At 37.7% G+C, this 17,101-nt stretch overlaps 1 protein-coding gene across 12 annotated transcripts in view; it reads left to right on the top strand.

The window, feature by feature from the left end:
* Positions 1 to 17,101, top strand: part of LOC140126346 (protocadherin gamma-C5-like) — a 431,655-nt gene that overhangs the window by 74,289 nt on the left and 340,265 nt on the right. The window contains exon 1 of one of the 12 annotated variants that reach the window (XM_072145698.1): positions 27 to 2,617. The exons of 10 other annotated variants lie outside the window; for them this stretch is intronic. In XM_072145698.1, coding sequence (XP_072001799.1) covers positions 197 to 2,617 — 2,421 coding nt within the window. In that variant the 5' untranslated portion in view covers positions 27 to 196. Of the gene's footprint in view, positions 1 to 26; positions 2,618 to 10,691; positions 13,181 to 17,101 lie in introns of those variants that run through there. One more of the 12 variants, XM_072145699.1, reaches the window with a different exon arrangement.

Raw genomic sequence — 17,101 nt, 5'->3', positions numbered from 1 at the left:
GATAATTTAGTCAGTTTGATGTACTGTCGTCTCACCAGACCGGATACAGGGATACACAGCAACATTTCCACAGATCACAGTGCAGACTGGACTAAAGATCTTTAGAAGTGATTGTCCATTTCAACTTTTACCACCTTATGGATTATAGTAAAGGCTTTTATATATAGTTGATAAACAGAATCACAGCTTTCTGGCAATGACTGCTACAGAAAAACAAAGAAGAAACCAAAGGGAGCATTATTTGCAGGTATTTTGCTTTCTTGTCTTCCTTTTCAATGGTATATATGGCCAATTACAATACTCAGTAATAGAAGAAATGAAAAGAGGGACTATAATTGGAAATTTGGCCAAAGATCTTGGCCTAAATATAGATGACTTATCAAATAGAAAATTTCAACTTATTTCTAAGGCTAAAAAACTATATTTCAATATTAATGTAGAAAATGGGTACTTCATTGTATCAGACAGGATTGATAGAGAAAAGATTTGTGGAAATAAACCAAACTGCTTTATAAACCTGGAGGCCGTGATTGAAAATCCTCTGAATTTTTACACAATCACTACGGAAATCCAGGATGTAAATGATAACGCTCCGATATTTTCAAAGAAAGAGTTTGATTTAGAAATCAGTGAACTCACCTTACCTGGTGCACACTTTGCTTTAGGAAATGCACAAGACCCAGATTTAGGCACCAACTCTATACAGAGTTATACACTGAGCGGCAATGAAAACTTTGGCCTTGGAGAAAAAACTACAACAGATGGGATTAAATATCCGGAAATTATACTTAAAAAATCCCTGGATAGAGAGAAGCAAAGTTTCTTTGAGCTAATACTAACAGCTCTGGATGGAGGGAACCCACAGAAATCAAGCACTGCTACAGTAAAGATTGTTGTCCAAGATTTTAATGACAACCTGCCTCTATTCACCCAGGACACATATCATATCAGATTACATGAAAACGCAGCTATTGGCTCCATTGTCATTCAGTTAAACGCAACGGATGAAGACGAAGGTTCTAATGCCCAAATAACTTATTCTTTTAGTCATATTTCTGAGAGTGCACAACAACTATTTACTATTGATTCATTACATGGGGACATCAAAGTAGCAGGAGGTTTGGACTATGAAGTGTCAGATACTTATGAAATGACTGTAGAAGCTAAAGATGGTGGAGGTCATGTGACACATTGTAAGGTTTCAATACAAGTGGTTGATGTGAATGACAATGCTCCAGATATAACCATCACATCTCTCTTAGGATCTATCCCAGAGGATTCGCCACCAGGTACTATCATAGCATTACTAAATGTCAATGACTTGGACTCTGGGATAAATAGTGAAGTTGTTTGTCACATTTCTGACACATTGGCTTTTCAGCTTATTCCATCCTCTAGTAGTTATTATAAACTAGTAACAGCATCAAGTATGGACCGAGAAAGAAATCCCTCCTACAATGTTACAATACAGTGTATGGATAATGGATCTCCTCCGCTCTCTACTAATAAAACCTTTCTGCTAAATATCTCTGATGTGAATGATAATTCTCCAGTGTTTGAGAAGATGAACTACATTGTGTATATTGGAGAAAATAATCAACCAGGTACATCAATCCAGAGCGTCCGCGCTACAGATCTGGACTGTGATGAAAATGGGAAAATAAGTTATAGCATTCTGAATAGCAATGTAGAAGAGATTCCTGTGTCATCATATATTTCTATTAATTCTATAAGTGGAGTCATCTATGCCCAGAGATCCTTTGACTATGAACAGTTGCGGGAATTCCAGTTCCAGGTGATGGCTAAAGACAGTGGATCTCCTCCTCTAAGCAGTAATGTCACAGTGAGGATATGTATCATTGATAAGAATGATAATGCTCCTAAGATTCTCTACCCATCACCAGACACTGAGGGATCAGCATTATTTGAGTTTATTCCTCACTCTGCTGAGAAAGGTTATCTAGTCACAAAAGTGATTGCAGTGGACGCTGACTCTGGACACAATGCCTGGCTCTCCTATCACTTACTACAAGTTCCTGATCCAACATTATTCATTATTGACCATTACAGTGGAGAAGTTAAACTTGCGCGTGATATTGAAGATACAGATACTTTGAGACAAAAACTTGTCATTCTGGTGAAGGATAATGGGGTCCCATCTTTATCATGTACTGTTGCACTGAGTTTAGTTGTCGCAGAAAATTTTCAGCAAATTGTACCAGAGATTAAACGTCAACCAAATATATCAAATACTTCTTCCAATACAACATTCTATCTGGTGGTTTCCATTGCTTTTATTTCAATTCTATTCATTGCAACTGTGTTAATTACCATAGTCTTAAAATGCAGAAAATCGGATAATCCGGCAACCTACGGAGCTTATAGTAGAAATGTGTATCCCCAGTTCACCCTGGGATGTCCTTCTGAGATCAGTGATACAAGTTTACCTTTCCCATTCTCATATGATGTGTGTGTGACTCTGGACTCCAAGCAGAATGAAATTGCTTATCTGAAACCAGTTGAGAACGTCCCCACAGACAATCTTATTGAAACAGATGATTCTGTATCAGCAAATAAAAATTCACAAACCATTGTGCCATCTGGAATCATAACACAGGTATGAATCTAATTTTATCATAAATATTTATGTATTACTTTATTAACTAAGGAGATAGTAAATGTACAAGGAAGAAGTAATATATCTAAAGAGGTAGCTTACTATGTAAATTACAAATGGAGGAACAACTTTGTAAAGAATTATTTATGAAATGAATGAATAAAAATATTAGATCATGTATGGCAGAAAAATGTTATTAATACTCCCAAAATTGCAATGTCTTTGTCATTTGTAAGCATCTTAACAATTTTTTTTTAAAAAATGGATGATTGTGTGGTTTAAGAATGACCTTGGCCCCACTTGTTTAGTATACCGTGTGCCAGGTTGTAACTTAAAGTGCTTTTTTTCTCACAGATTAATAGGTTTTATGATGTAGGACAACTTTGCTTATTACATTCCTTATCTATGTACATCAGTTTATTTTCTATTCTCCTCAGTTTAGCCTCTCACTGCAGTAGCTATCTCCCTTGGTTCTGTTGCTTACGTCTATACAACAGTTTTTACACAAGAAATTGGATGGAGTCTAACTGCTGGAGAGGAGGGGGAGTTTATGTGATGTTGCTCTGTGTTAGCTATAAAGAAAGCCTTGTGTCTGCAACTTTGTGAGTGCAGAGGTTTCATGCAAAGGATAGTAAGGTACAAGATCTTTCTTGTTTCCTATTAAACCCTGTGAATCAGTGCAACTTTCTGTGTCAGTCTCTGAACCTTAAGCTGTATCAAAGGCTCTTCATCCCTTCTCACGGCTCTCTGGCACTAGCAACATAGCAGGAAAGCTGTTAACCCACAGTAATCTCTCAACACTTTAGGTAAATTTTTCACAGTTGGATTCTACTACTTATCCCATGTTCCTCCATTTGATGAAATCTGCCAGGCTAGTCACTGGATAGCTCCTGTATGTACATACTATGCTAAGCTTAGTGGATTTAGGAATCTCACATAATTTGTTAAATATATCTGTTACTTCTCAATGGGGTTACTTCATGAGAGAACACAAAACATCATGGGAATTCAGGGGAGCTTATAACTGCTTTAAGGCAAAGAAAGGAATAGTTTAGTTGTTTCCAACTTTACTGATGTTAAAGGTTTCTGGCACACAGATTTCAAAGAGAAAAAAAAGTCATAACTCTTTTAACCCCTTCTTGACCAGGCTTTAAAAAGCTTTAATGATCAAAGCATTTTTAATATGTTTTCATACTTATTTGTTTAAGAGCCATAACTTTTTTTTGTGCAATATTGTAAGTTTTTGCAACATTTTTTTAAAACAATGAAAACGTTAAGGGACCTTTTTTTCCATTTTTAATTTTTGTGGTGGTTAAAGTTACAAAGATGGGAGAAAAATATTTTGTCTTTGCAATATATAGTACATTTTTTAAAGTTTTCAAATTAACTTAAAATTCCCTAGTGTATGCTGATTGTTTTTTTTTTTTTTTTTCTATACTTTCTTGTTTTCACCTGTAACTTAATTATCTATAAGAGCCCCAGTTACAGGGGGAAACAATCCCCTGTGGGGGAAGATCAGAGCTGGACTGGGTCTAATCAGACCCAGCAGCTCTAATTCACCCCTACAGACCCAGAGATCATGTGATTGCCGGGTCTAAAGCAATGGTGACAGTGCTGACTCTCCTGCTCAATGCATTGCACTACTTCAGTGTGATGCTGTTAGGATCGGAGAAGGAAGGTGTGGTAATAAACTGCATCTCCCTTCTCCTTAGGGCCTCTGGCTGTCTCTGACACCGGTAGAGCCTGTCCTGCTCCCGTGACTGATGCGGGAGAAGAGGAAAACTGTAGCAATGTCAGAAGATGTCGCTGCCGATTGGAGACCCATTTATAGTCTATAAGTCTATAGTCAGTGGGCGGTCAGATTTGAGAAAAGAGAAAGAAAAGAGCAAGCGACACGATATGGTTATGTTTGCTTTTCTTTTTTTTTTAAAGAAATATTTTATTGGAATAAAAAAAGGAAGTATACATGTAATTGTATATAATAAACATTTTACATGTCTATCCCGATACAACAGTAGTTATGCTAGTTAGCAATTATGCTGGTTAGTTAGGTTAGAACATGTGTTTTAGTGCTTCTTCATTTAACCAAAACTTGGACTTTACTTAGGCCGGTCAATACCATGTTTGCTTTTTCAAAAAGGAGAATCCCATTGAAATCAGAGTCATACTTTAAGTCTTTGTTATTCACTGGAGCTCTGGGCTTGCCAGAAAGATTAAAAGGTCTTAGATTTTAAATAACCCTGACTCATATTGTGTCAGCAGCCAGATGATTAAATTGTGTTATTCATTATATTGGTCACCAATTCAAAAACCATATTGGTTTTTGTAATTGCTTTCCTAATAGGACCTTTAAATTTAAAGATATCTATAGAGGCCTAAAATGTGAACTTAACAAGAAACATAAAAAGTACAGTGCACTGGGCTTATGCTTCCTGAATAAAGAAATTTAATGTAATAATATACATATTAGCCATATGATTACATATAAAAGACAGTAAACTTGAAAAGGGTTAATTTTTTAAAAAGCAATGTTTGTTAAAAATAAGATTAGTTTTTATAGGTCAAAATAAAGATTTAAAAGATTAATCCAGAAACACGTAATACTTAAGTTACTTGCAGTACTTCAATTTGAACTCTGAGTGTCACCCTAAGACTGTAGTATTTTATTTCTAGCTGTAGCATGTAGAGAATTGGAGCAGTTGAACAGTGAAGATCTACAGAGATCTTTAGTGTCATCACACTGCTACTAGCATCTTGTATTACTCATTTTGTCTGGATTTCATAAGGATTCTGCAATTTTCTATAAAATTTACTCTTGAAGATTTCCATAAAAAGGATAATTTTGCCATGCAACATAACACAAGGTACAGAGGGACTCAATGGACAGTGATATGGCAAGTATTATTTTGTTTTGTTTCATTTGGGTTTGGGAATATCTCAGGCCAGATGCATTACACAATACCCGAAGAAATGAAAAAGGGAGCTGTAGTTGGAAATGTGGCAGAAGACCTTGGATTGAATATTAGAGAATTAGCATTAAGAAAATTCCAAATAGTTTCTCATGCTACTAAGCAATATTTCAGTATAAATGTGGAAAACGGAGATTTGCTCGTTTCAGAAAGAATTGATAGAGAGACTTTATGTGGAGCTAAACTGAGTTGCTTTATAAACCTAGAAGCTGTGATAGAAAATCCATTGATGTTTTACACAGTTACTCTTGAAATCCAGGATATCAATGATAATGCGCCAATATTCGCCAAGAAATATTTTGATGTAGAGATAAGTGAACTCACTTCACCTGGTGCACGTTTTGCTTTAGGAAATGCACAAGACCCAGACTTGGGTGTCAACTCTATACAAAGTTATACACTAAGCGGCAATGAACTATTTACTCTTGGAGAAAAAATCACTAAAGATGGACTTAAGTATCCAGAAATTATTCTAGAAAAGACTCTGGACAGAGAAAAGCAAAGTTTTTATGAATTGACACTAACCGCTTTTGATGGGGGGAAACCTCCTAAATCTGGCACTGCCATAATTAAGATTATTGTACAAGATGACAATGATAATTTTCCTATATTCACTCAGGACATTTATAATATAAAATTACCTGAGAATGTTCCCAAAGGTTTTCTGGTAGTTCGATTAAATGCAACTGATGAGGATGAGGGTTCTAACGCTTTAATAACTTATTCATTCAGCCATATACCTGAACAGGCTCATGAAATATTTGCTATTGATCCCTTAAATGGGGAAATAAAAATTATAGGAACTTTAGACTATGAGGCATCAGATGCTTATGACTTGACTGTGGAAGCTAAAGATGGAGGGAGTCATGTCACACATTGCAAGGTTCATATTCAAGTAGTAGATGTGAATGATAATACCCCAGAAATAATAATAACTACTCTCTCTACAACTATTCTAGAAGATTCCCCTCCAGGAACTGTTATAGCAATAATAAATATTCATGACAAAGATTCAGGAATAAATAGTGAGGTTCATTGCCATATCTCAGATACCCTGGACTTTCAACTAATACCATCATCCAACAACTACTATAAATTAGTGACAGCAAGTAATATGGATAGAGAAAAGAATTCCCTTTATAACATTACAATCAAGTGTGTGGATACTGGAACACCCCCACTATCCAGCAGTAAAGCCATTGAATTGACTGTCTCAGATGTGAACGACAATATTCCCATATTTGATAAAACAAACTATGTCATCTACATTGACGAACATAGTCAACCAGGCATTTCAATTCAGAAACTTCATGCTTCAGATCGTGACTCTGACGAAAATGGAAAAGTCTTGTATAGCATTCTAAATAGCAACATAGATAATATCCCAGTGTCATCATATATTTCCATAAACTCAATGACTGGGGTTCTCTATGCCCAGAGATCATTTGACTATGAACAGTTGCGGGAATTCCAGTTCCAGGTGATGGCTAAAGACAGTGGATCTCCTCCTCTAAGCAGTAATGTCACAGTGAGGATATGTATCATTGATAAGAATGATAATGCTCCTAAGATTCTCTACCCATCACCAGACACTGAGGGATCGACATTATTTGAGTTTATTCCTCACTCTGCTGAGAAAGGTTATCTAGTCACTAAAGTGATTGCAGTGGACGCTGACTCTGGACACAATGCCTGGCTCTCCTATCACTTACTACAGGTTCCTGATCCTACATTATTTGGAATTGGACAACATACTGGGGAAATAAAGATTATGAGAGATCTTCAAGATGTGGAGAACTTAAGACAAAAACTTGTGGTTCTGGTGAAGGATAATGGAGTCCCATCTCTGTCATCTACAGTTACACTGAATTTAGTTGTGGCAGAGAATTTCCAACAAGTTGTACCAGAGATAAAAAGACGACCGACTAATTCAGATAAAACTTCTCATGTAACTTTCTATCTAGTTGTATCCATAGGACTGATTTCTTGTTTATTTATCATAACTGTTATAATAACAGTCATCTTAAAATGTCGAAACTCTAGCACCCCAACTACTCTTGGAGCATACAGTAGGAATGTGTATCCTCAGTTCACCCTGGGATGTCCCTCGGAGATCAGTGATACAAGTTTACCTTTCCCATTCTCATATGATGTGTGTGTGACTCTGGACTCCAAGCAGAATGAAATTGCTTATCTGAAGCCAGTGCAGAACGTCCCCACAGACAATCTCATAGATACTGATGACTTGGCCGCCCTAAATGATTCGGATATAACCACCAGCAGTATTAATCAGGTATTCATTTTTAATCATTTATTCGATTAAATGGTTAACATTTGTTCTTTTTCCAATATGTATGCATTTTCTAGATAAATAGTCAGTATCCTGTTATAAATTGTACTTTTTGGGAGGGTTAGAATGTCCAAAAGAAAGTGTAGTCATAATCGTATTAGAAGCAAGAATGACAACACATCATCTTTGAAGCTAGATATAGACAGTCAGGGCCATAGAGCAAATCTTTACCCTTGCAACTTTTCTACCAGTGCATTTCATCTTTTCAGCTTATATACAGTAGCTCCCTTTATGTATTAGGACTCCTCTATAAGATTGTATGTATATCAGCACTAGACAGATGATCAGTGATTACTCTGCATGGATGTCTCCTCGGAATGCAATGTGAATGCAGTAAAAGATACAAATTGTAACCCTTGAATCTTCGTATTTCTATGTAACCTCAATTTCTTGCCTATATATAGACCTGCTGTTGCTTCGCAACACATATGGCAGCTTGTGTTATAACTCTCAGTGCACAGAATAAGGTTGAAGAATTAAAGGGGACCTGTCACCAGAGTGCTATTTGTATTAGTGGACAGGTTCCTATAGACAAAGTACTGTATATGGCAAATATATATATTTTTAAATATCTGTGTTATAAAATGTTTGAAATAAAGTACGTGAAACTTTACCTCGCACCCTACCAGATGTCTCAGATGAGTCCCAGAGAGGAAAATTCTTAATGATAACCTCTGTCTGCTCTGTGATATCTTTACTGCTATCTTGGCTTCAGCCTTTCCCTCCCCCTGTGGATATGTCAGCTCACTGCAGACAATCTATCCCTCCAGGATCTGCAAGGAGAGGATATGGGAGGGGCAGGAGCCAGGAGTGACCATGAGAGCAGTGAATATATTATAGAGCAGATGGAAGTTGTCATTTGAAATGTTCTCCCCTGGGACTCAGCTGAGGCATCTGTCTGGTAGCCAGGTAAAGTTTCACATAGTTTATTCTAAACACCATATAGCACAGACACTTTTTAAAAACATATTTGGCATATAGAGCACTTTATCTATAGCAACCGGTCCCCTGATTAAAATAGCACTTTGGCGACAGGTTCCCTTTGAAATGCTTAAAATGTGAGACATCAAAGGAGATCAACATGCTGTACTGCTGCTTGTGAGCTCTCTGACATAAGGGCCCAGTCACAACTATGACCTCTATAGTTTAGGAATTGTAAATGGACCACATCTGTTAGCAGTACACCCTCCCTCCCATACTTTCATGTAGCTATATAAGAACAGCACTATGCCAACAACATACCTTCAGAGCCGCTGCTCAAATTTTACCTTCACCGATATCCTGCTCTGCAAATGTGCAAGTATATGCTATAGATGTGATTCAGCTATTGCATATGAATACAGATAGTGTATATTCAATACATATTATTATGTGATGTGATACTATGAATAGGCTAAAGATGATGAAAGTTTACTCGGTCATTATTGATATTTATATATTTTCTTACAGCAGTAGTATATTTTTATATGTGTAAGATTTGATATTTTATCATTTATGGCATGTCAAGAATTAATTAATATGTGTGCGTTGGCAGCGGCAGGTCCCTGCATGAGGGTGGCGCACACTATATGATGTCAGCAGGCGGACAATGTTATTGTATACGCCCGGCCATCGCTCAAGGACCAGTGACCGGCCGCCAACAGCAATGAAGAAGAAGAAGACCTGCAAGCATATGCTGGCTGGCTATATACCGGGGGCATGTGCTGGAAGGCTATATACTTGGAGAATGGGCTGGCTATATACTGGGGACATATGCTGACTAGCTATGTACTGGAGGACATGAGCTGACTGGCTACATACCGGGGGGCATGGGCTGACTGCATATATAATGGTGGTCAGGGGGCTGGCTGGCTGTAAACTGGGTGGAACCTGTGACCAATGCACTTCCCACCCTTGGCTTATACTCGAGTCAATAGGTTTTCCCAGTTTTTTGTTCTAAAATTAGTTACCTCGGCTTATACTCGAGTTGGCTTATACTCAAGTTTATACGGTTCATTAATTTTTTGCATTACAGCTCAGGTCTGGCCTGTTCAAGATTTTGGCTAAAACCTGTACCAGTTTTTCTTTGCAGGTTATGGTAAATTGGTACATACCATGCCATGGCTACTTTTTTAAAAGGATTGCACAGAGCAAAATTAGCAAATTCCTTGGTATGTGCCATGGGTTTTTCATGCCCTGAGCACAAAAAAACTGGTAAACAAGGCATGATACATCGGTTACCATGAAGAAGTACATGTATTCTTTAGTTTGGCTTGTAGTATCCCTTAAGGTCACATTTATAAATCTATAATGAGATTTAGTCCTGTTTTGTTCTGTGGTTTATTGGAAAGAAGCTTTGAAATGGCACAGCAGTAGTAATTTTTACAAAACTAAGTAAAGTTTGGAACAGAAATTACAGTATATACGTATTACATGTCCGGCATATAATTTGTAGTAAGTTCGAAGTAGTATGTTATTCAAATTTGGTTAACTATGTTAGATGTTGAAGTAGTAGACAACTTATTTCTTAGTGTTGTTAAGGTTTTTTATATATATATATGGAAAGAGTAAAACATACAAATTAATTATGGTTATACAACAAATGTGTAAATAAATGTTATTTTAGTGTAAAATGAAGGTTACTTGCAGTACCTCCGTTTAAACTCTGAGTGTCGCCATCAGACTGTAGTATTTTAAACTAGTTGAATAAAGGAACCAATGCAGCCTCACAGCACAGATCTCCAAAAAATCCTGCATTTACTCTTCAGTGCATCCTGCTTTACTGTCTGATTCTCAATGATCCTTTGAAACCGGAAAATTCTCTAATATTTTATATTTTAAACAATGGCACATCACACAAGATACAGAGAGGCACGTTGGACAGTGATCTGGCAAGTATTCATTTTTATATCATTCTATTTCAAAGATATAACCGGCCAGTTACAATACTCAATATCCGAAGAGCTGAAAAAGGGATCTGTAGTTGGGAATGTGGCAAAAGATCTTGGGTTAAATGCGAAGGAACTTGCAACTAGAAAATTCCAGATTGTTTCTCATGATACAAAGCAGTATTTCAGCATTCATCTGGAGAATGGAGATTTAATTGTATCAGATAGAATTGACAGAGAAGCTTTATGTGGAGTTAAACTCAGTTGTGACTTACCACTTGAAGCATTAATAGAAAATCCTTTAAATTTTTACACCATCACTATTGAAATCCAGGATGTGAATGATAATTTGCCTGTATTTTCTAAGAAATATTTTGACATAAGCATTAGTGAGTCTGTTCTACCCGGAGCAAGTTTTCTGCTAGGATATGCAGAAGATCCAGATTTAGGCACAAATTCAGTACAAAGTTATTCTCTTAGTGATGACGAGTACTTCAGTCTTGGAGACAAAATCACAGATGATGGAATAAGAATCCCAGAACTTGTACTAAAAAAGTCTTTGGATAGAGAAAAACAAAGTTTGTATGAGTTAATCTTAACTGCTTCTGATGGAGGTAAACTTTCAAAAAGTGGAACAGCCAAAATTAAAGTCACAGTTTTTGATGTTAATGATAATTTTCCAAAATTTATTCAGGACAGATATCATGTAAGTCTCCATGAGGATGCTCCTATTGGCTTCTTAGTGTTACAATTAAATGCAACTGATATTGATGATGGAATATATGGCTTAATATCTTATTCTTTTAGCCATATTACAAAAAATGCTGGTCAAATATTTTCTGTAGATTCATCAAAAGGTGACATCAGGACAATCGCAGCTCTAGACTATGAAGCATCTGATAGCTTTGAAATGACTGTTGAAGCTAAAGATGGTGGAGGTCTTGTCACACATTGTAAGGTGTCCATACAAGTGATTGATGTGAATGATAATGTTCCGGATATAACAGTTACTACTCTGTCCACAACAATTTTGGAAGATTCTCCTCTTGGTACTGTCATAGCAATAATTAAAGTACGTGATTTGGATTCTGGATTAAATGGAGAAGTTATATGTCATATCTCAGACCTTAAGGGTTTCCAGCTATTACCATCATCCAGAAACTACTATAAACTTGTAACTGCAGTCATCATGGACCGAGAAAAGAAATCTCTATATAATGTCTCAGTTCAGTGTATGGATAATGGATCTCCTCCACTGTCCAATAATAAAACCATTCAGTTGACTGTTTCAGATGTGAATGACAACGCTCCAGTTTTTGAAAAGATGAACTACATTGTCTACATTATGGAGAATAATCAGCCTGGGACTTCTGTACAGAATATTCTTGCATCAGATCTTGATGAAGGGGATAATGGAAAAATTACTTACAACATTGTAAGCAGTAACATAGATAATATCCCAGTGTCATCATATGTTTCCATAAACTCAATGACTGGGGTTCTCTATGCCCAAAGATCCTTTGACTATGAACAGTTGCGGGAATTCCAGTTCCAGGTGATGGCTAAAGACAGTGGATCTCCTCCTCTAAGCAGTAATGTCACAGTGAGGATATGTATCATTGATAAGAATGATAACGCTCCTAAGATTCTCTACCCATCACCAGACACTGAGGGATCGGCATTATTTGAGTTTATTCCTCACTCTGCTGAGAAAGGTTATCTAGTCACCAAAGTGATTGCAGTGGACGCTGACTCTGGACACAATGCCTGGCTCTCCTATCACTTACTGCAAGTTCCTGATCCAACATTATTTGGAATTGGTCAACATACTGGGGAAATCAGGATTGAAAGAGATCTTCAAGACGCAGAAGGTTTAAAGCAAAAACTTGTGGTTCTGGTGAAGGATAATGGAGTCCCATCTCTGTCATCTACAGTAATTATGAATTTAGTTGTTGCAGAGACTTTTCAAGAAGTTTTCCCAGAAATAAGAAGACAACCGACTAATTCAGATAAAACATCAAATGTAACTTTCTATCTAGTTGTATCTATAGGACTGATTTCCTGTTTATTCATCATAACTGTTATAATAACAGTCATCTTCAAGTGTAGGAAGTCCAGCACCCCAACTACTCTTGGAGCATATAGTAGGAATGTGTATCCTCAGTTCACCCTGGGATGTCCCTCTGAGATCAGTGATACAAGTTTACCTTTCCCATTCTCATATGATGTGTGTGTGACTCTGGACTCCAAGCAGAATGAAATTGCTTATCTGAAGCCAGTGCAGAACGTCCCCACAGACAATCTCATAGATACTGATGACCTAGCAATAGAGAACAATTCTGCAAACACCAGCATGCCTCAGAACAATTCTGAACAGGTATTTGGATATCTTTTTCATTTTATGCTTAGAATTAAGGATATTGGAATCAGAAAAAAGTTTCGCTGTTATTTAACTTATTTATTCATATTTTATGGTTATTGAAAAACTATTCAGATTTTTTGATCTTTTTCTGTGTAACAAAGTTGATTGGGGAATATCTAATATTTTATTATAATAGAGAATATAACGATGTACTATATTGTAAGATATATAGATTGATACGTCGATCATCGTTATTTACGTAATTTGTCTTCAGTAACAATTACATAAAGTTACAATATAATAAGACTCCATACACATTACAGAATCATTTCCATTTAAAGACCTGTCACCTAAATTTTTACTAAAGTAAGCAGCTCCTAGTGCTTGATCAAACGCCGCAGTGTTAGAGTGATAGCGTTACCGGAAACCTCCGGTAACGCTATCAAAGTAGTGAGCCCATATGCAATGGTAACTTATAGAAAAGGGCGATCACTAAAGGATAGGCTGGTCCATAGTCACTTCACTCAAAGTCAAAACAACACATGGCTTGGTGGATCAACCAGAATTACTGGCAACTTTAAGTGTAGTGGTTGCGTCGCCTGCCCCCAGATGCTAAGATGCGACTCCTTTACATCTACAGTGACGGGTACCACCTATAAAATTAAACAGTTCATTAACTGTAAAACACAAGGGGTGGTGTATCGAGCTGTATGCGATTGTAAGATTGAATATGTTGGGAAGACCATCTGCGAGCTGAGAAGGAGAGTAGGTGCGCGGTTAGGGGACATTGCACATAAAAGAGATACACCTCTGGCCCGTCACGTTAATCAGGTTCACAATGGGGATGTAAGCAAAAATAAATTTCATGGCATTGAAGCAGTTCAGAAACCAGTGAGGGGGGTTGACTGGGACAGATTCATTTTACAACGGGAGACGAAATGGATTTTTCTTCTAGATACGGTCGCCCCCAAAGGCCTCAATGAACTGTTGAACTTTACTTCTTTTTTGTAAAATAATAACTTTTTCACATTCTTGGCATTGTGACCCATGTCATTTCGCCATTTTGTCATAGAACCCTCCATCACCATAAGATAAGTAGTACCTCTAATAACCTTGTTGTGTGTGTATATTTGTTTAAGCATATAATGCTCCGCCATAACCACATTAAGAAGTAAAAAATGATTTAGCCATTATCCAAAGTATGGCCATTTGTGGATCCTTTAACAGCCCAGCCGAGGGACAAATGTGTAAAAAATTGCCCCTTGAACGTTCTACTGCAGGTTATAGACATGGTTGGGCTGTTAGAGAAGAAGTGTTCCCTTATTCCCGCCAACCCAATAGCAACAATAGATTTGATCTGAGAAACGCTGGGGGGAGGGAACACTGTCAGTGACGATGGAGGAGTGATGACGCTTAGTCTGTCGCTCCCTTGGTTACTGACTCTGCCCACGACCCCACGTGATCACTGCAAGGTCACATGATCGGCCTGCAGGAGGTCAGTGGGTGGGCCAACACGGCTATTTTTAGGCGCACGCACGCAGAATTTGGCGCCAACGCCAGACACAAACCTAGTGTGTAGACAGCCTGATCTAGGCTGAGTGGAGCCACTGCTCACACTCTAAAAAGGAAAATAAATAATCTTATAGGGCCAACGCCTGCATATAGGAATAAGGAGCGCCGCCCCCTCATGAATACGTCGGACAGCTTTGCGAGCTGTCCGACAATTACACTGTACCCCGCCGCAGTGTTTGATAGCGTTACCGGAGGTTTCCGGTAACGCTGTCACTCTAACACTACGGCGTTTGATCAAGCACTAGGAGCTGCTTACTTTAGTAAGCAGTTCCTAGTGCTGATAAATTGGGTGATCTTTTACTTTGTAATCTTGTCCCTGAAACAGTGAAGCCTTAGGTAGCTCTTATGTGGATATAGCAGTATTTAATATAACTGGCTTAAATGGTTAATGAGGTATGATAACTCTAGGATAAATAACATGTGCCCTTCTAATATAACCTTTAGTCCTACATTCTTCTTTCACATCGGCATTGTTTTTCATGTCCGCAGTACAGTGATTTCTACGGATGCTTCACTAAGCCATTTATTTCTATGGGTGCTTTCACATTGGCTTGTATTTTCACTGATCCATTGTCCATGGAAAAAACTATGAAACATGTCCTATTTTTTTCACTGATGAGGATCATGGAAGGCAATAGAAGTCTATGGGTCTGCAAAAAAAATGCAACTTCTGTATTCTTTTCACCGATGAGGTTGAAAAACCAGGTGTGATGTTTTCAAAGCAATAGTAAACCTTTTTTTTTTGCGGAAATGGAGACAAAATGGAGACACAACGGAGACAAAACAGAACGGATGCGCACCTGAAGCTGAACATCAAAGCTAATGTGAAAGAGCCCTTAGATGGCAATACTTATGGAATATTGGAAATGTATACCCTTCCAATATTTTAGTATTAATAGTAAAATTGCAAATTAATGCAATATGATATTTTCATGTAGCTGTACAGTGGTGGGCCTAATGAAAAAAATTTACTGGTGTGCACTACAATCCAACATTCGCCACAATCACTCTGCCTTGGAGTACAACGATGACCATTAATTTAAACCAAGAAACATGGGCCATATATTCTGATATTTGCAACTTTTTTGGCACAATTGCATGTTTGCGCCAATATTTGTGACTTTTCCATTCGCCTAGCAAAGTTTGCTACATGCCTGATATAACTTTACAATCCAGATGTGGATGTATTAACCAGTTCGCGACCGCCCGCCGTGTATTCACGGTGGCGGTCGGGTCCCGGTGCATGGAGAGGGCTCACGGGCTGAGCCCTCTCCATAGCCGGTAAGTCTTTGCTGCATATTGCAGCAAAGGCTTACCGGTAACACCCGCGATCGGTGCTAGCACCGATTGCGGGTGTTTTCACAGCGACGGCTGCCGGCAAAGCTGCTGGCAGCCTCAAAAAGACAGCGGCGCATGGGCACCGCCATCTTACCTGGGATCGCCGCTCCCCGTGACGTCATTGGGGGGCGGCGATCCGTCTCCATGGTAGCCTCGGGTCTTCCGAAGACCCGAGGCTATTTCGTTTTAACCCCTTCATTACAATGTGCTGATAGCACATTGTAATGAATGACGAGGAAAATCCCCATATACTGCCATACTGTAGTATGGCAGTATATGATAGGATCCATCAGACAACCTAGGGTTAAAGTACACTAGGGAGTCTGAAAAATAGTATAAATAAAAATAAAAAAAAGTTTAAAAAAAAATTATAATAAAAAAACCTAAAATTTCAAATCACCCACCTTTCCCTAGAACTGACATAAATATAAATAAACAGTAAAAATCATAAACACATCAGGTATCGACGCGTCCGAAAATGCCCGATCTATCAAAATATGATAGCGATTTTTCAATGTGTTTAACCCCATAACGGAAAATAGTGCCCAAAGTCGAAAATGGCACTTTTTTGCCACTTTGAAAAATATAAAAAAATCTATAAAAAGTGATCAAAAGGTCGTACAGTCCTAAAAATGATATCATTGAAAATATTATCAAATTTCGCAAAAAATTACATCACCCACAGCTCCATACACCAAAGTATAAAAAAGTTATTAGCGCCAGAAGTTGGCAAAATCAAAAAAATAATTTTTGTACAGGAGGTTTTAATTTTTGTAAATGTATGAAAACATTATAAAATCTATACAAATTTGGTATCCGCTTAATCGTACCGACCCAAAGAATAAAGTAGACATGTCAGTTGGGGCGCTCAGTGAAAGACGTAATATCCAAGCCCACAAGAAAATGGCGCTAATGGATTTTTTCACCATTTTCATTGCATTTGGAATTTTTTTCCCGCTTCCGAGTACATGGCATGGAATATTTAATACCATCACTATAAAGTGCAATTTGTTACGCAGAAAACAA

The sequence above is a fragment of the Engystomops pustulosus genome, chromosome 4 (genome assembly GCF_040894005.1).
Source record: "Engystomops pustulosus chromosome 4, aEngPut4.maternal, whole genome shotgun sequence".
Lineage (NCBI taxonomy): Eukaryota > Metazoa > Chordata > Amphibia > Anura > Leptodactylidae > Engystomops > Engystomops pustulosus.
The sequence above is the reverse complement of the archived record's forward strand: the minus strand, read 5'-3'. Positions and strand labels throughout refer to the sequence as shown.